This window comes from Coregonus lavaretus (genome assembly GCF_964263955.1).
Source record: "Coregonus lavaretus genome assembly, chromosome: 29".
Classification (NCBI taxonomy): Eukaryota; Metazoa; Chordata; class Actinopteri; order Salmoniformes; family Salmonidae; genus Coregonus; species Coregonus lavaretus.
In genome coordinates this window covers 36,618,436-36,638,688 of record NC_140016.1, presented here as the reverse complement: position 1 = coordinate 36,638,688, position 20,253 = coordinate 36,618,436, and the positions used below count along the sequence as shown (strand labels likewise).

The following is a 20,253-nucleotide window of genomic DNA, read 5'->3' as shown; positions in this document are numbered from 1 at the left end:
TGATCAAAATACACCTTATGGAACAGCGGGGACTGTGAAGCAACACAAACATAGACACATGCATACACACACACGATAACATACGCACTATACACACACGTACACACGTATTTTGTACTGTAGATATGTGGTAGTGGTGGAGTAGGGGCCTGAGGGCACACAGTGCGTTGTAAATGTATTGTAATGTTTTAAACATTTTAAAAACAGCCTTAATTTTGCTGAACCCCAGGAAGATTATGGAAGAATGGGGATCCATAATAAAAACAAATACAAATACACACTATGAGGTTAACATCATTGCTTGCCTGGTGACTACTAGATTGAGATTTGTATTTGTCCTCTCAGTCTTCCCCATTAGCTGCTGCCGAGGTAGCAGCTACTCTTCCTGGGGTCCACCAACATTAAGGCAGTTCTATACAATTAAAAATATTACAGGACATTACATTTCATAATACTTTTCACAACACATTAAGTGTGTTCCCTCAGGTCACTACATATCTACAACACAAAATCCATGTGTACGTGTGTCTGTAGAGTGCGTTTCTTATCATGTGTATGTGTGTCTGTGCCTGTGTGTGTGTCTCTTCACGGTCCCCGCTGTTCCATAAGGTGTATTTTTATCTGTTTTTTTAAATCTCATTCTACTGCTTCCATCAGTTACCTGATGTGGAATAGAGTTCCATGTAGCCATGGCTCTACGTAGTACTGTGCGCCTCCCATAGTCTGTTCTTGACTTGGGGATTGTGCATTCAGCATGTCAACACTTCTTACAAAAACATGTAGTGATGAAGTCAATCTCTCCTCCACTTTGAGCCATGAGAGATTTACATGCATATCTGCTTATCGCAGTCTTATCTATGCTTTTATATCAGGTCCGTGCAAAGGTGCGAGAAATAGAGGAGCAGGTCAAGGACCGAGGGCAGGCTGTGGAGTTCCGCTGGTCCTTTGATAAATGTCAGGAGACAACTGCTGGTAAAGAAACTGCTGATAAGATCATAGGCACCTATACAATTACACAATAATACATCCAGACAATGACTCTATGGGCAGTTTCCCAGACAAAGATTAAGGCTAGTCTTGGACTAAAAATCTATTTCAATGGAGATTCTCCATTGAGCATGCTTTTTAGTTCAGCACTAGGCTTAATCTGTGTCCGGGTTAACCAGCCCTAGGTGTATAAGGAAAATGGAAATGAGCAACATTTAGTGTTTTACTTGGAATAATTGTACTTTTTTTTTTTCTTTCACCAGGCTTTACCATTGGGAGGGTCCTACACACCCTGGAGGTTCTAGACAACCACAGCTTTGAGAAGTCAGACTTCAGCAATTCCCTTGATTCCCTTTACAACCGCATCTTTGGCTCGGGCCAGAGCAAAGACGGCCACGAGGTAAAGATGTTTTCCATCAATACTGCAGCGCTCTCTAAGATGAGCACTCCTGCATATGTCAAGTCTGAAGACTTCAATGGTTTTCAATTGCAGATGAAAAGGCAAAATTTCAAGTGTGAGCAAGAGCACAACTAACACCACCTGGAAAAAATTCTGCTTCCTCAGATTCCATTTGGCCCTTGTCATTACAGTATAACACATTACATTTCTTCTTCTGGGGACAATTAACTGCATTCTATTTGACTCTATTCTATTTGAATATATTCTTCTAGAAACACTACATAGAGGTCTCCAGACACAGGTTTCCCTGCTCTATGGTCCTTGCCCTGACATGTTTCTCTGTGTAGATGTCCCCTGACGACGACGCGGTGGTGACCCTGCTGTGTGAGTGGGCGGTGTGCTGCAAGAGGTCTGGCCGCCACAGGGCCATGGTGGTGGCCAAGCTACTGGAGAAGAGACAGGCGGAGATCGAAGCCGAGGTGAGGGAGAGGCCCACACAAATGCACACTTGCGCACACACACATATACACACACACAAATACACTCTGACAATGGCAGAGTTTCCGCATCATGACTACAGCACCGTGACTGCTCCCTGCTCCACAATGACACGGGCCCATGAGTCACTCAGCCACGACTGTTCCTGAGGTTTCTCCTTTGTTGCCTCTTGAAAACAGGTCTCTCTTGCAAAATAGATTTGATTTTGTATTCCCCCTGTAAGGTATATTTGCTCAATGGCAGTGGTTCTCACACTATGCGTGTGATTGTGTGTGTTCACAGAGGTGCGGCGAGTCGGAGGTGGTGGATGAGAAAGGATCGGTGTCATCGGGCTCTCTCTCAGCGGCCACTCTGCCTGTGTTTCAGGACGTGCTCCTACAGTTCCTGGACACCCAGGCCCCCATGCTCAGTGAGACTGCCCTTCACTTCACTCATACCACTATTCAATTATATTCCCTTATTTTGGTTGTCTGCAGCTACGTCCCTAAGGGCACCCTATTCTCTATAAAGCACTACTTTTCACCAGGGCCCATATGTCACGTTTGACCACAGCCCTATTGGCCCTGGTCAAAAGTAGTGCACTATAAATGGAATATAGGGTGCCATTTAGGCTCTCTGCATCTCTTGATATTGCTCTTGATTCCATCACTCTTTTGGATTTACGGTCTGCCCAACGGTTGAGTTGTTATGCACTACTATGTCTCTGGGACTTGAGCCATGCTGTACTGCGCTGGTCTAGTTACACATCCACCCTAGTGCTGAAAAGGACAATGTGAAAAGAAAACATCCGCAACAGCACAGTATTGTTCGGGTCGGCACGATAGTGGGAAAAGGGTATTGGTGTTGGGTTAGCTAAACTTAATAAGGGTTTTGTGCGGCTTAGTTGGTAGAGCATGGCGCTTGCATCAGGATAATGCGTTTGATTCCCGCTTGGGCCACTCATACGAAAATGTATGTTAGTCGCTTTGGATAAAAGTGTTTGCTAAATGTCATATTATTATATTATAAACCTTTCTGTTACTGCTGCTAATGCTGGAGTGTATAGTGACAAACTATCTCCCTCTGTCCCTCCTTAGCTGAGCCGAGCAACGAGAGCGAGCGTGTGGAGTTCTCCAACCAGGTGCTTCTCTTCTGCGAGCTCATCCGCCACGATGTCTTCTCCCACAACATCTACATGTGCACGCTCATCTCCCGCGGTGACCTGGCCTCTGACTCCCACCTGCCCCGCCCCCGTTCCCCTAGCGACGAGCCCTCGGATGAATCGGAGCGCAAGGAGGCTGGCAGCAGTGTCAAGAACGAGGCATGTTATGTGGAGGCGGCTGGTGTTGTTGTTGTTTTAGTGTGCATGATGAATCATCTTACATTTATATTTGAGTCATGTGTCACGCCCCATCATCTGTAGTTACTCATTGCTTTTGAATTGATTTGGGGAATAAAACGTGTATTTTCTTCCTTTTCTTTTCGCAGGACACTGGTCTCTCAGAGTCAATGGAGATTGATCACAACTCGAGTACTAATTTCGATGAGGTAAGTGTTTATGTATCATGTCTTAGATGATACGAGTAGAAATTGGCAGCCACTGTAATGTGCACTAGTGAATATTCTCCCTGGCACAACTATAGTATTCATACCTGTACTTCATCCTACTTTCCCATTGACCTCTGGATAACCTTTCCATGCTGTGTGCAGCCCTATTCATTTTAGCGGTCTCTTGTTTTGTAGATGTTTTCTCCCCCCATGCACTGTGAGTCAAAGGGCAGCCCCTCCCCCGAGAAGACTGCCCTGGAGCAAGAAGGGAAGGGCGCCTGCAAAGACAAGGGCCTGGATCCTGCCTTTCCATTGGTGTACGAGCAGCCCCGCCACATCCAGTATGCCACCCACTTCCCCATCCCCCAGGTAAGCAGTCCAGAGAGAGGCTTTTGCTAGCTCAGCTCTAACACACAGATGGAATTTAATCTGGGACATCAGTGCAACTCTAGACCATGTTAGCCCTCTGAGCAAAAGCGTAGGCTCTGGGAGCCAAGTTTACTTATCACCCCAGCAAAGCTTTGTGAACTACCGCCGCTACATTGGCACATATTGTTGGGTTGTTGGTGCAACTCAAGGTCATGTTAGCCCTTCAAGCTAAAGCCTTTACTTGCGTTACCTCTGGGAGCTAACACACATTTTCAGGTTTCTGGTATTGCTTTGCACACAACCTCCACTACATAGCCTATGCACAAATGTACTCACTTCTTGACACAGTTATCCCTTTGAGCTAAAGCCTAGGCATTCACTAAGGGTGCTAACACAAGTCTGCAGATCTCAGATAACTCCTAACAAGAGCTGCTGCTTTCAAGGAGCAGGACACTAATCCGGACACTTATAAGAAATCCCGCTATGCCCTCAGACGAACCATCAAACAGGCAAAGCGTCAATACAGGACTAAGATTTAATCCTACTACACTGGCTCTGACGGTTGTCGGATGCCTTTTAAATGCCTTTTATGCTCGCTTCGAGGCAAGCAACACTGAAGCACGATTGTTTGATCACGCTCTCCGTAGCCGATGTGAGCAAGACCTTTTAAACAGGTCAACATTTACAAGGCCGCGGGGCCAGACGGTTTACCAGGACGTGTACTGAGGGCATGCGCAGACCAACTGGCAAGTGTCTTCAATGACATTTTCAACCTCTCCCTGACAGAGTCTGTAATACCTACATGTTTCAAGCAGACCACCATAGTCCCTGTGCCCAAGAAAGCGAAAGGTAACCTGCCTAAATGACTACTGCCCCGTAGCACTCATATCAGTAGCCATGAAGTGCTTTGAAAGGCTGGTCATGGCTCACATTAACACCATCATCCCTGAAACCCTAGACCCATTCCAATTCACATACCGCCCCAACAAATCCACAGATGACGCAATCGCAATCGCACTCCACACTGCCCTTTCCCACCTGAACAAAAGGAACACCTATGTGAGAATGCTGTTCATTGACTACAGCTCAGCGTTCAACACCATAGTGCCCAAAAAGCTCATCACTAAGCTAAGGACCCTGGGACTAAACACCTCCCTCTGCAACTGGATCCTGGACTTCTTGACGGGCCGCCCCCAGGTGGTAAGGGTAGGCAACAACTCATCTGCCACACTGATCCTCAACACAGGGGCCCCTCAGTGGTGCGTACTTAGTCCCCTCCTGTACTCCCTGACCGGTTGCATCACCGCCTGGTATGGCAACTGCTCGGCATCCGACCGTAAGGCGCTACAGAGGGTAGTGCGTACGGCCCAGTACATCACTGGGGCCAAGCTTCCTGCCATCCAGGACCTATATACTAGGCAGAGGAAGGCCCAAAAAATGGTCAAAGACTCCAGTCACCCAAGTCATAGACTGTTCTCTCTGCTACCGCACGGCAAGCGGTACCGGAGCGCCAAGTCTAGGTCCAAAAGGCTCCTTAACAGCTTATACCCCCAAGCCATAAGACTGCTGATCAATTAATCAAATGGCCACCCGGACTATTTACAATGACAAAATGAGTAGTTGCATAAATCTTCTCCGCCCCATGGCATAATGAATTGCAGCAAACTTGCTTTAAAACTGCAACATTTTCTGTAGGCTCCATGGCAAAATGTGTAGAATTGCAGAAAGTGTACTCAAACGTTTTTTCTCTCCGCTGTCAATAGGGGGGGCTAAAATGTTTTGCTCGCAAGGTGAGTGGGAGGGGGGTCCTCAACAAAATGTTGTTTAGGTCCACCAAAAGGCTAGGGCTAGCTCTGACTGCATGTGTGGGTATGGATGTGGGTACCAGTACGGCCCCTCATCATGAGTTCAGATTTTCTGTGGCCCCCACCCCCATCAAAGTTGCCCATCCCTGGTCTAGGTATTAGCTATAAGTGCCAACATAAGTCTTCAGATCTCAGGCTACATGAACTACTTCCACTACATAACGCTCAGTGCATACATTGACTGACTTGTTGTCGTTCCCAGGAGGAGAGTGCCAGCCACGAGTGCAACCAGCGCCTGGTGGTGCTCTACGGCGTGGGCAAGCAGCGAGACGAAGCAAGGCACGCCATCAAGAAAATCACCAAAGACATCTTGAAGGTGCTCAACCGCAAAAGCACAGCAGAGACCGGTAAGACCCTTGCTAGTGGTTTACATGCTTTATGATTGATGATGCTAACTGCTTGTATTACCTTATCTATGGGCCTTCTATTTCCCTAGTGCAAAATGGCATGTTTGATGTATTTCTCTGCAGTTGCTTTTAGCATGTTTCACGTAGAGAGATAAGAAAGACTATGCTCATTCTGGAAACTCGAGACTCTGACATGACTTTGAGCACCAGTTGTGATGTGCAACCATAGATTTATGGAGCGAGGTTATATACTCCCACAACTCTCAGCAGATGTGCTCCCTGTATATCACATTACAGATAATGTTTGTGCAGATTGCAGCGAGCCGTTATCTTGTTAACATAGTTTTTTTTTATGGACGCTGTGCCTGTTTTTACGCTGGCTCAGCTCTCGGGCTACCTCACAAATGGCACCCTATTCCTACATAATGCACTATTTAGGGAATAGGGTGCGATTGTTGACGCACAACTCTGCTGTTAAATCTGCCACAATCTTATCCCCTCAGTAACGTTTCCCAAGTTGAAAACTGACCTCAGAAACCTTCATTTCTTTACTTGCAACACTCTTTCCCCCCCCCCTCTGTTCTTCATTATAGAACACAGGCTTTTGACTTTTTTGACGATTGACCTCAGGGCTCGCATCCTTCATTCAATATTCATTTTCATCCTGTCCAATTTCTATGCTAATAGCTGTCATTTGCTGCCACCCATCTTATTTCTCAGAGCATGTGACCTTAACAAGGGCTTTTTGAAAAGTTATAATTATGCAGGCTAAAGTGCTTTATGCTTATTTCATTCAAGTAATTTCAGTTCAGCCATACAGTGAGGGGAAAAAAGTATTTGATCCCCTGCTGATTTTGTACGTTTGCCCACTGACAAAGAAATTATCAGTCTATAATTTTAATGTTAGGTTTATTTGAACAGTGAGAGACAGAATAACAACAAAAAAATCCAGAAAAACGCATGTCAAAAATGTTATAAATGTATTTGCATTTTAATGAGGGAAATAAGTATTTGACCCCCTCTCAATCAGAAAGATGTCTGGCTCCCAGGTGTCTTTTATACAGGTAACGAGCTGAGATTAGGAGCACACTCTTAAAGGGAATGCTCCTAATCTCAGCTTGTTACCTGTATAAAAGACACCTGTCCACAGAAGCAATCAATCAATCAGATTCCAAACTCTCCACCATGGCCAAGACCAAAGAGCTCTCCAAGGATGTCAGGGATAAGATTGTAGACCTACACAAGGCTGGAATGGGCTACAAGACCATCGCCAAGCAGCTTGGTGAGAAGGTGACAACAGTTGGTGCGATTATTCGCAAATGGAAGAAACACAAAATAACTGTCAATCTCCCTTGGCCTGGGGCTCCATGCAAGATCTCACCTCGTGGAGTTGCAATGATCATGAGAACAGTGAGGAATCAGCCCAGAACTACACGGGAGGATCTTGTAAATGATCTCAAGGCAGCTGGGACCATAGTCACCAAGAAAACAATTGGTAACACACTACGCCATGAAGGACTGAAATCCTGCAGCGCCTGCAAGGTCCCCCTGCTCAAGAAAGCACATATACAGGGCCGTCTGAAGTTTGCCAATGAACATCTGATAGATTCAGAGGACAACTGGGTGAAAGTGTTGTGGTCAGATGAGACCAAAATCGAGCTCTTTGGCATCAACTCAACTCGCCGTGTTTGGAGGAGGAGGAATGCTGCCTATGACCCCAAGAACACCATTCCCACCGTCAAACGTGGAGGTGGAAACATTATGCTTTGGGGGTGTTTTTCTGCTAAGGGGACAGGACAACTTCACCGCATCAAAGGGACGATGGACGGTCAAATCTTGGGTGAGAACCTCCTTCCCTCAGCCAGGGCATTGAAAATGGGTCGTGGATGGGTATTCCAGCATGACAATGACCCAAAACACACGGCCAAGGCAACAAAGGAGTGGCTCAAGAAGAAGCACGTTAAGGTCCTGGAGTGGCCTAGCCAGTCTCCAGACCTTAATCCCATAGAAAATCTGTGGAGGGAGCTGAAGGTTCGAGTTGCCAAACGTCAGCCTCGACACCTTAATGACTTGGAGAAGATCTGCAAAGAGGAGTGGGACAAAATCCCTCCTGAGATGTGTGCAAACCTGGTGGCCAACTACAAGAAACGTCTGACCTCTGTGATTGCCAACAAGGGTTTTGCCACCAAGGACTAAGTCATGTTTTGCAGAGGGGTCAAATACTTATTTCCCTCATTTAAAATGCAAATCAATTTATAACATTTTTGACATTTTTTTCTGGATTTTGTTGTTGTTATTCTGTCTCTCACTGTTCAAATAAACCTACCATTACAATTATAGACTGATCATTTCTTTGTCAGTGGGCAAATGTACAAAATCAGCAGGGGATCAAATACTTTTTTCCCTCAGTGTATTTCTGCTTAGGAGTTGAGCGGATGTCCTTCTGGTTAAAATCATATTTCCCTTATGCTTTGCATAAACTTCTCTTTTCCTTTTTTTATATTTTAATTGTGCTATTTGAGCACTATCTTTTATAATGTCCATTTTAAAAGGGCATAGGGTGCCATTTGGGACGTAACCATGTCATCAGACGACCTCTGACCTTTGAGAAAGGCCCTGTATGTAATAGTCGACTTTCTCTTCTCTCTCAGGAGGAGAGGAAGGACAGAAGAGGAAGAGGAGTAAGCCCGAGGCCTTCCCCACAGCAGAGGACATCTTCTCCAAATTCCAGCATCTCTCCCACTTTGACCAGCACCAGGTCACCTCTCAGGTGAGAGAGACCCCCCCCCCCCCTCCTCATAGCAGTCCAGTCTCACCGTCTTTAATGGTGCCCCAAATCTTGCTAGTGGAATCCTCTCAAGTTATTCGGTAAAAATAGATACTGATGATATGTCCACCATTCAATACTTCCAAGGAAGTCGCAATTAAATGATTCCCATAAAACCACATCTTTCACTGCAAACTGATATTTTCAATTACCTTTATTTTAATACTAGAGTATGTAATGTTATGGATATTCACAGTTATGTATTTACAGTAGGCCTGTGTGGATGTGTGAATAACCCTTTTGCCCTTCTCTCTGACTAGGTGTCCAGGAATGTTCTGGAACAGATCACCAGCTTTGCCTTAGGGATGTCCTATCACCTGCCCCTGGTCCAGCACATCCAGTTCATATTTGACCTCATGGAGTACTCCCTCAACATTAGTGGCCTCATCGACTTTGCCATTCAGGTACAGCTTTATCTCTAATGTCAATGCATTTGATCATAGCGTTTAATTACACTTCTCGTAGTTATACAGTTATATTTTCTATTTTATTCCATGGATGGTTTTAATATTTTTCTAACTAACCTTCTCTCGCTTCCCCTTTCCCGTGCCTGTGTGTGTGTGTGTGTGTGTGTGTGTGTGTGTGTGTGTGTGTGTGTGTACCTGTGTATCTAGCTGCTGAACGAGCTGAGCCTGGTGGAGGCAGAGCTGCTGCTCAAGTCATCCAGCCTGGTGGGCAGCTACACCACGGGCTTGTGTCTGTGCATCGTGGCCGTGCTGCGGAGGTACCACTCCTGCCTCATCCTCAACCCCGAGCAGACGGCGCAGGTCTTTGACGGGTAAGTCACACAAGCTTAACTATTCACTTCAATAGCCTGGGGCGCTATCCAACCCCTAGGCATTCAGCTCTATTATATAGCCTGGTTGCCAGTCTGAATCGTCTTTAGCCATTGTATGGGCAAGGCAGTGACATAGCGTTATTGAATGCAGAAACAGTCAGATACGTATTCACTGCCTATAAACCCGTCTCTGTTTTATACAGACCTAGGTCATAAAAAATTATAGCTAAATCAAATACTTTAGTATCAAATACGCCCCTCAAGTACTTTGGAGTTTGCACTTTTGGGACTATTCCATTGGTCCCCTTGTATCCTGCAAACTCAATTCAACCGGTCTTCCATAACTCATTTAGTACAGGAAGCTTTCTGTCCTTTGTTGTTTTGCATTAACGTGTTGAATTCTATTCATTGAGCAGGTTGCGCATCGTGGTGAAGTCAGGGGTGAACCCTGCAGACTGCTCCTCAGCCGAGCGCTGCATCCTGGCCTACCTGTATGACCTCTATACCTCCTGCAGTCACCTCAAGAGCAAGTTTGGAGAGATCTTCAGGTAAAACATCAACATGGACCATCAACTGTTGAATGCAGTTTTATTCTATTCTACAATTTCCCTGAGATTGTTTTAGGGGGCCAAGTCATGAAAAATGCTAACATTGTGTTGAAACCAAAATGTTTGGCCCCACATGGTAGCAATCTAATGATTGGAAAAACAATCCGTGTCCTTCCTCTCCCTCAGAGCAATGTATTTAGAGAGTTTTGGGCCAATATGAATATTTGTTCTAATTCTAGACATTCAGTTACATTGCATTGCTTAATATCCCCCATGTAATGTTAATAGGGAGCTAACATGGCTGCCATAGAATAATGTTGTGCCATGTAAATGAATCATAATGCAGAAACGTCAATGTCCTAGCTCTCTAAATATATGGCTCTCCCTCCCTGGTCCAGTGAGTTCTGCTCCAAGGTAAAGAACTCCATCTATTGTAACATCGACCCGTCAGACTCCAACATGCTGTGGGACCCTGTGTTCATGATGGAGGCCATCGCCAACCCGTCGGCCCACAACTTCAACCACAGCATGGTGGGTAAGATCCTCAACGACAGCCCCGCCAACCGCTACAGCTTTGTCTGCAACGTCCTCATGGATGTGTGCGTGGACCACCGGGACCCCGAGAGGCAAGCATTGTTTTTCTATAAAACCGTTATCAATAATTGATTGTGGATATGTCCAGATGCATGGAAACAATACGGGAGTCTTGACTGTCAACTCACCAGTTATACGTATCTTACGTGAATTATATAGTAAGGTGTTATGCGTTTATTTCCCATCTCTGTGTGTCTATTTATGCAGGGTGAATGACATTGGGATCCTGTGTGCGGAGCTGACTGCGTACTGTCGCTCTCTGAGTGCTGAGTGGCTGGGCGTCCTCAAGGCCCTCTGCTGCTCCTCCAACAACGGCAACTGTGGCTTCAATGACCTGCTGTGCAACGTGGACGTGAGTGTGTTCTCTCTACACCAATTAATATGCATTCAGATTCAGAGAGTTTAATACTCACGTGTACAGGGTTGCAGATGTAATTACAAGGTACAGTGAAATTCTTGATCTCCGATGCAGGACAATAAAATAATAAAAATATACATAATAATGTATATACATATTAACTGTGGCAATGATAATGTCCATTGGGGTGGGGGCAGGGTAAATGTCAGTTGAGGGGAGTTGGAAATGTCCATAGGGGGAGCAGCGGGGGGAGGAGGGGTAGGAAGACTGGGGGGACAGGGGGAGCAGATAGCTGACTAGTGGTGGCAATTCAGTTGCCATGATGCTCCTATACTGCCCACGTCTGAGTGATGGAAACGGGGAGAACAGGCCATGGCTAGGGTGGCTGGGTGCCCTGATGATCTTCTTGGCCTTCCTGTGACACCTGGTGTTGTAGGTGTCCTGGAGGGCAGGCAGTGTGCATCCAATGGTGTGTTCGGCTGAGCGTACCACCCTCTATAGCGCCATGTGGTCTGCGGCGGAGGAGTTACCGTACCAGACTGTGATTCAGCCCGACAGTATGCTCTCGATGGTGTTCCTGTAGAACACTGTGAAGGCCCTCAGGGACAGGCCACATTTCTTCAGCATCCTGAGGTTGAAGAGCCGCTTATCGTGGTTTGATCATTTCTGCTCCTCGGAAATGTGTACGCCGAGGAGCTTGCCATTTTTGACCTTCTCCCCGGCGGCCCAGTTGATGAGGATGGGGGCGTGCCCAGCCTGGTTCCTCCTGAAGTCCACAATCAGCTCATTTGTTTTTCTGTTGTTGAGGGAGAGGTTGTTTACCTGGCACCACCCCGTCAGAGTGCCTACCTCCTCACGGTAGGCCGTCTCGTTGTTGTTGGTAATTAGGCTACTGTCGTCAGCGAACTTGATCATGTAGTTGGAGCTATGTGAGGCCACGCAGTCGGGTATACACGGAGTACAGGAGGGGACTCCCGTGTTGAGAATCAGGGTCGAGGAGGTAATGTTGCCTATCTTCACCACCTGGGGGCGGCCCTTCAGGAAGTCCAGGACCCAGTTGCATAAGGAGGAGTTCAGTCCCAGGGCCGTGAGCTTTGTGGTGATGTTAGCGGGCACTATGGTATTGAAGGCCAAGTTGTAGCCGATGGACAGCATCCTCACATATGCATTCCTTTTTGTCCAGGTGGGTGAGGGCAGCGCAATGGCGATTGCGTCGTCCGTGGATCTGTCAAGGCGGTAGTTGAATTGGAGAGGGTCGAGTGTGTCTGGGAGGGAGGAGGTGATATGGTCTTTGACTAGCCTCTCAAAGCACTTCATGATGACGGAAGTGAGTGTTATGGGTCGGTAGTCATTCAGTTCAGTTACTTTCCCTTTCTTGGGCATGGGGATGATAGTGGACATCTTGAAGCAGGTGGGGATAGCGGCCTGAGCTAGAGAGATTTGAAAATGTCCGAACACACAACAGCCAGCTGGTCTGCACATGCTCTGAGGGCACAGCTAGGGATGGCGTTTGGGACGGCAGCCTTGCGAGGGTTAACACATTTGTATGACTTAAGTGCGTCTTTGAGAGACCCTAAGTGGGTCTTTCTATAAATAATGGGGCCAATGTGTGACATTGGGATTAACATTTAAAAATGGTTTGAAACAAAAATAAAAAGGATTTTCATGCAGTTCCACATGTGTACTTAGAGGAACAAAAGTGAAAATATGCAAATTGGCCCATAACTGTCTATACAACATGGGCTACCCTAGGACTATACAGTGCATTCAGAAAATACTTCTTCACATTTTGTTATGTTACAGCCTTATTCTAAAATGTATTAAATTGTTTTTTTCCCTCATCAATCTACACACAATACCCCATAATGGCAAAGCAAAAAAAGGTTATTTGAAATTTTAGCAAATATAATTAAAAAAAACATGGAAATATCACATTTACATAAGTATTCAGACCCTTTACTCAGTACTTTGGCAGCGATTATAGCCTTGTGTCTTCTTGGGTATGACGCTACAAGCTTGGCACACCTGTATTTGGGGAGTTTCTCCCATTCTTCTCTGCAGATCCTCTCAAGCTCTGTCAGGTTGGATGGGGAGCGTCACTGCACAGCTATTTTCAGGTCTCTCCAGAGATGTTAGATCGGGTTTAAGTCCGGGTTCTGGCTGGGCCACTCAAGGACATTCAGAGACTTGTCCCGAAGCCACTCCTGCGTTGTTTTGGCTGTGTGCTTAGGGTCGTTGTCCTGTTGAAAGGTGAACCTTCGCCCCAGTCTGAGGTCCTGAGCGCTTCAGAGCAGGCTTTTATCAAGGATCTCTCTGTACTTTGCTCCATTCATCTTTCCCTTGATCTAGTCTCCCAGTCCCTGCCATTGAAAAACATCCCCACAGTATGTTGCTGCCACCACCATGCTTCACCCTAGGGATGGTGCCAGGTTTCCTCCAGACGTGACGCTTGGCATTCAGGCCAAAGAGTTCAATCTTGGTTTCATCAGACCAGATTATCTTTTCTCATGGTCTGAGTCCTTTAGGTGCCTTTTGGCAAACTCCAAGCGGGCTGTCATGTGCCTTTTACTGAGGAGTGGCTTCCGTCTGGCCACTCTACCATAAAGGCCTGATTGGTGGAGTGCTGCAGAGATGGTTGTCCATCTGGAAGGTTCACCTATCTCTACAGAGGAACTCTGGAGCTCTGTCAGAGTGACCATCGGGTTCTTGGTCACCTCCATGACCAAGGCCCTTCTCCCATGATTGCTCAGTTTGGCCGGGCGGCCAGCTCTAGGAAGAGTCTTGGTGGTTCCAAACTTCTTCCATTTAGGAATGATGGAGGCCACTGTGTTGTTGGGGACCTTCAATGCTGCAGAAATGTTTTGGTACCTTTCCCCAGATCTGTTCCTCGACACAATACTGTCTCGGAGCTCTACGGACAATTCCTTCGACCTCATTGCTTGGTTTTTGATCTGACATGCACTGTCAACTGCGGGACCTTATAGAGACAGTTGTGTACCTTTCCAAATCATGTCCAATCAATTGAATTAACCACAGGTGGACTCCAATGAAGTTGTAGAAACATCTCAAGGATGATCAATGGAACCAGGGTGCACCTGAGCTCAATTTCGAGTCTCATAGCAAAGGGACTGAATACTTATGTAAATAAAAACCTGTTTTCGCTTTGTCATTATGGGGTGTTGGTATAGATTGATGAGCAACATTTTATTTCAGAATAAGGCTTTAACGTAACAAAATGTGGAAAAGGTCTGAATACTTTCTGAATGCACTGTACATCCTTTAAGCAGGGTTCATACAGACATTGGCAAGTCAAATGCAATTACTTTCGGGGTCTTTTTCAAGCACTTAATTGTCATTTTCAAGGACGTCAATGTTAAACAATTGTATAATTTATATAATTGTACATATAGGGCCTAGTATAGCAGCAGCTCTGCCTCCACCCCAAAAAGAAAAGCTTGCAAAAGTGTCAAAGTAGACCATTACCACTTTAAGAATAATGAGGCCTTGCCAATGCATTAATATTCAAATTTTTATTACATTCAAAAATATGTTCGAATAATGTGGACATTGCCTGACAAATAGATTGAATGCATGCATGCATGGTGATTTTTCTGTAACCTATGTGGTCGACGCAGGCACAAATAAAGCCATGCATAGCGGAAGCATTTGAATCTCACCATCGCTTTTTTAATAATTAGAAAGTGACCAAAAACCAGGTTCCTTTTTTAATGGAAGGATTTTGTATAGAAAGCCAAGTTGAAGCGAGCATTAGATGTGGTCTTCCTCATAATAACCGCACGTGGTTTTACCGCAACAGAGTAGTGCAACACCCTTCAATTGAAGCGGTGGGAAACACACTAAAGTGGACACATCACTCAAAAAAACAGATAAATGAAATTAAAGGTAATTATAAGGGAGCAGGAGAACGTATATATTGGCTACAAAAATTACAAGGACTTTTCAAGCACAAATTGAGGAAATTATTTTCAAGGTAGGCCTATTTCAGTACTTTAATTTCTGAGCTCCAAATTCAAGTAGGCTACTTCAAGCCCCTTGTATGGTTTAAAATTGCAGGTGTAACATGGAAAGCAAAATGTATTTGTCATGTTATTTCATTACCAGATCATATTGTGAATAAGCCCACTAGGCTAAATGTACTTTTTTAAAATCATTATATCCAGAATAGTTCATAGGAATAGCGTTGGGTGTTGCGTAGTAGTCTATCCGATACAATTGCGAACAGTAGACTGTGTCCATTCCGAGGCACTAAAACATGAAAACAACCGGCAGAAACAAATAACACTGTCTCCCGACCCCCCCCCCCCGACATCACTTGGATGTAATTCGGAAAATTCCTTCCTGGATCAGATGATGATGTGTGAAAATATCATGGCATAACTAATCAGATGGACACCAAATGCGCATCCAACAAGTATTATGCATAATTATTGAAGAACCACGTTAACGACAGTATCGATTTTAGGTTTTAAGTATCAAGGTAAGGTGACTCTTTCGGTTAGAAGCATTCAATCTTTCAATCGCATACATTATTTTGTATTTGTGTGCCCATAACATAAGGCAGGGTTTCCCCAAACTCTGTCCTCGGGACCCCAAGGGGTGCACGTTTTAGATTTTTGCCCTAGCACAACACAGCTGATTCAAATAATCAACTAATCATTAAGCTTTGATCATTTGAATCAGCTGTGTCGTGTTAGGGCAAAAACCAAAATGTGCACCCTTTGGAGTCCCAAGGAGGACAGGGTTTGGGGAATGCTGACATAAAGTGACACAAAATGTTACGTAGTTACACTGAATTTCTGAGATCTCTATACAAAAAACTGACTGACAGCTAGATCCTGGATTCTTACAGGGTTCAAGTTCAATGTCTAATTTAACTGATGATGCTTAATAAATGATATCACGGCAACTTACACTGCCATACATGCAAGGACAAAAAAGTAATGTTTTATGTCACATGATTTTAAACAAATCTGTCAAGACACCAACCATGAAAAAGGGTTAAACAGGTTTTAAATCAACTTGTGCATTCGGAAAGTATTCAGACCCCTTGATTTATTCCACATTTTGTTACGTTACAGCCTTATTCTAAAATGGATTTAAAAAATGTTTTCCCTCAATCTACACACAATACCCCATAATGACAAAGCAAAAACAGGTTTTTAGAAATGTTTGCAAAAAAACTAACAAAAAAACATACCTTATTCAGACCCTTTGCTATGAGACTCGAAATTGAGTTCAGGTGCATCCTGTTTCCGTTGATCATCCTTGAGATGTTTCTACAACTTGATTGGAGTCCACCTGTGGTAAATTCAATTGATTGGACATGATTTGGAAAGACACACACCTGTATATATAAGATCCCACAGTTGACAGTGCATGTCTGAGCAAAAACCAAGCCATGAGGTCGAAGGAATTGTCCGTAGATCTCCGAGGCAGGATTGTGTCGAGGCACAGATCTGGGAAATTGTACCAAAACATTTCTGCAGCATTGATGGTCCCCAAAAACACAGTGGCCTCCATCATTATTAAATGGAAGAAGTTTGGAATCACCAAGACTCTTCCTAGAGCTGGCCGCCCAGCGAAACTGAGCAATCGGGGGAGAAGGGCCTTGGTCAGGGAGGTGACCAAGAACCCGATGGACACTCTGACAGAGCTCCAGAGTTCCTCTGTGGAGATGGGAGAACCTTCCACCAATCAGGCCTTTATGGCCTTTATGGTAGAGTGGCCAGGCGGAAGCCACTCCTCAGTAAAAGGCACATGACAGCCCGCATGGAGTTTGCCAAAAGGCACCTAAAGGACTCTCAGACCATGAGAAACAAGATTCTCTGGTCTGATGAAACCAAGATTGAACTCTTTGGCCTGATTGCCAAGTGTCACGTCTGGAGGAAACCTGGCACCATCCCTACGGTGAAGCATGGGGGTGGCAGCATCATGCTGTGGGGATGTTTTTCAGCGGCAGGGACTGGGAGACTAGTCAGGATCGAGGGAAAGATGAATGGAGCAAAGTACAGAGAGATCCTTGATGAAAACCTGCTCCAAAGCAGGAACTCCTACTGGGGTGAAGGTTCAACTTCCAACAGGACAGCGACCCAAAGCACACAGCCAAGACAACACAGGAGTGGCTTTGGGACAAGTCTTTGAATGTCATTGAGTGGCACAGCCAGAGCCCGGACTTGAACTCGATCGAACATCTCTGGAGAGACCTGAAAATAGCTGTGCAGCGACGCTCCCCATCCAACCTGACATAGCTTGAGGATCTGCAGAGAAGAATGGGAGAAACTTCCCAAATACAGGTGTGCCAAGCATGTAGTAAAGGGTCTGAATACTTATGTAAATGTGATATTTCATTTTTTATAAATGTACAAACATTTCTAAAAACCATGGGGTTTCAATACTTTCCGAATGCACTGTAGCTATATCTTAATGTAATTACATGAAAATATTTAGCTGATTATTAGCAATGACTTATCAACAGCTGTAACAAGTTGATGTTGTTGATGTTGTAACAAGTATGGGGCGGCAGGTAGCTTAGTGGGTAAGAGCGTTGTGCCAGTAACCGAAAGGTCGCTGGTTCTAATCCCTGAGCCAACTAGGTGAAAAATCTGTTGATGTGCCCTTAAGCAAGGCACTTAACCCTAATTGCTCATGTAAGTCGCTCTGGATAAGAGCGTCTGCTAAATGACTAAAATGTAAATGTAAATGTAAAGTTGTCCAGCATAGGAAATTCTCACTAGTACCCTAGTTTATAGAAAGACCCAAGTACGTAACCCTTGTTGTCCTCCGGGGCTGTCCTTGGCTGCTCAGTCGTCGTTGTGCTCGAAACGTGAGAAAAAAGTGTTTAGCTCGTCCGGTAGGGCGGCGTTGCTGTCCGCGACGTGGCTGGCTTTCTTTTTGTAATCCGTGATCATTAGGAGCCCCTGACACATGCACCTCGTATCCGACCCGCTGAATGCTCCTCTGGCTCTGAGAGGCATGGTTAGAGCGGAACACACACAGTAACATTCCAGCAATTCTCTCTACACCAATACGCGTTGAATAATTAGCAGTCCACTTCAAATTTGAACATCTCCTTCTCTCTGTTTCCCTCACAGGTCAGTGATCTCTCCTTCCATGACTCCCTGGCCACCTTCGTAGCCATCCTCATTGCCCGTCAGTGTCTTCTCCTGGAGGACCTGGTCCGCTGCGTAGCCATCCCCTCCCTACTCAACGCTGGTAAGAGCCCGTCTCTCACCCCCAGACTCAATGACAGGGTCCTCTTCATAAGGCACCAAACGGAAGAAAACAGAGTGAAATAGGGAGGGACTACCTGTACGTTCATTTTCATTTTTCCGTTGCTAAATGTTTTGAAGCGTTTTTGTTGCATGCCCTAATGAACACCACCGAGGCCTTACTCTAAGATTCTTAGATCCCAGTCTCTCCTATTTAATCTAGCCTAAACTCTCTGCGGCACGTCTTGCTCTTCATTGTAATCAGAGGGCTACTATAAATACTATGCATGCCAGTCTCTCTTGGATAAGAGTTGAGGAGAGACTGACTGCATCACTGCTTCTTTTTATAAGAAACAATGTGTTGAACATCCCAAATTGTTTGCGTAGTCAACTTACACACAGCTCTGACACACACACTTACAAATTCAAGAAAGCGTACAGTATTATATAGAGCCATTATTGCATGGAACTCCGTTCCATCTCATATTGCTCAAATAAACAGCAAACCTGGTTTAAAAAAACTGATAAAGCAACACCTCACGGCACAACGCCTCTCCCCTATTTGACTTAGTTTGTGTATGTATTGATATGTAGGCTACGTGTGACTTAAAAAAAAAAAATGTAGTTCTGTCCTTGAGCTGTTCTTGTCTATTAATGTTCTGTATTATGGCATGTTTCATATTTTGTGTCGACCCCAGGTAGAGTTGCTGCTGCTTTTGCAACAGCTAATGGGGATCCTACTAAAATACCAAATATAAATGAGTTTACAGTACACAGAGGCCCTGTCTGCCTGCCTCTCCAGGCTTTGAAGATACTCCCATCCCCATAATGCATTACCTACTTCGGTCTTTTCTGTCTGAGCGGGAGGTAAACACCAGTGTGTGTGTGTGGTGGCCAGTCAAGGCTGCCTCTCGCTCAGAGGACAAGGCCCCATTCAGCCTGTTTTCTAAGTCCCCTGTGAAGTTGCCACGTGCTGCCAGACCCCGCTCCACGTCTCCTCCTCAGCCAGCAGTTCAGCTATGTGTCAGATTCTTCTTTGCCGACGTTCCTTCGCAGCCCAGCTCTGAAAAGGCCACTTAGTATTTGGTACTCCTTGAAAGTCAATTTAGGACACATTCCAAATTCTTCAAGAGCTTCTGTTCTCTGTAGTTGGGTGTTATTCATTTCCATGTCATCACATCTTGAAGCTTAGGGCTGTTAGTGTAAAGTCTATTGTTTTTTTGTCATATTGGTTAGAGATTTTCACGGGTCCGGGCAGACCCGATATACCCGAGACCGGGTCCTGTTTGATTGTCATCGGTTCTATGTAACTGCAGCTGATAGACCCGAGCATAGCCTCTATAGCATATTTATTTTACGCTAATAAGATGAATTTATTGACTTATAGAGGGCCTAAGCCAACATATAAAAACCTATTGTTTAACCAGAAGACCAACTTACCTGATAAGCGTTTGTTTTGTCACTGGTCCAATCGGATCTGGTCTACACCCGGACCTGTCAGGGTTTGGGTCGGGTCTAGGTCGATTTGTCCTCGGGTCCATCCAGGTCCAACTTTTTGGTCCTGTGAAGACCTCCAATACTGGTCATTCATTATGTTTTATAACATTTTTGGGAGGTGAAATATTTGACTTATTACGAACCGGCTCGTAGCCCGTGACAAAGAGGGAGACAACGCGGAGATAAAGAAATAACGAACATATATCTATTAAATAAAGTAAACTATATACAAGCAACACTGGTGTGTGTAGTCAGTAGTGTAGATGAGTGGATGCGTGCATAGATGGTGATAATGGGAGGTGCCAAAACAAAATGCCTGCGTGGAGAGAGTCTCCTCGATGTTTGGGGGGAAGGTGTATTTATCCCCGGGACACACCCGAGCCCAGGTGTGTCCCGTTTAGCTGACGATCCTCCCAGCTCCGCCCACAG

General features: G+C 45.3%; 1 protein-coding gene across 1 annotated transcript in view; it reads left to right on the top strand.

Annotated features, from left to right (window-relative positions):
• LOC311104730 (mediator of RNA polymerase II transcription subunit 12-like) overlaps positions 1-20,253 on the top strand; it is a 69,046-nt gene that overhangs the window by 14,801 nt on the left and 33,992 nt on the right. Inside the window, exons 9-23 of the mRNA XM_084146624.1 lie at positions 873-972; positions 1,251-1,387; positions 1,735-1,866; positions 2,168-2,294; positions 2,962-3,185; positions 3,353-3,412; positions 3,608-3,781; positions 5,849-5,993; positions 8,645-8,763; positions 9,081-9,224; positions 9,435-9,598; positions 10,015-10,146; positions 10,545-10,772; positions 10,948-11,092; positions 18,211-18,331. Coding sequence (XP_084002750.1) covers positions 873-972; positions 1,251-1,387; positions 1,735-1,866; positions 2,168-2,294; positions 2,962-3,185; positions 3,353-3,412; positions 3,608-3,781; positions 5,849-5,993; positions 8,645-8,763; positions 9,081-9,224; positions 9,435-9,598; positions 10,015-10,146; positions 10,545-10,772; positions 10,948-11,092; positions 18,211-18,331 — 2,152 coding nt within the window. The remainder of the gene's footprint in view (positions 1-872; positions 973-1,250; positions 1,388-1,734; positions 1,867-2,167; positions 2,295-2,961; positions 3,186-3,352; positions 3,413-3,607; positions 3,782-5,848; positions 5,994-8,644; positions 8,764-9,080; positions 9,225-9,434; positions 9,599-10,014; positions 10,147-10,544; positions 10,773-10,947; positions 11,093-18,210; positions 18,332-20,253) is intronic.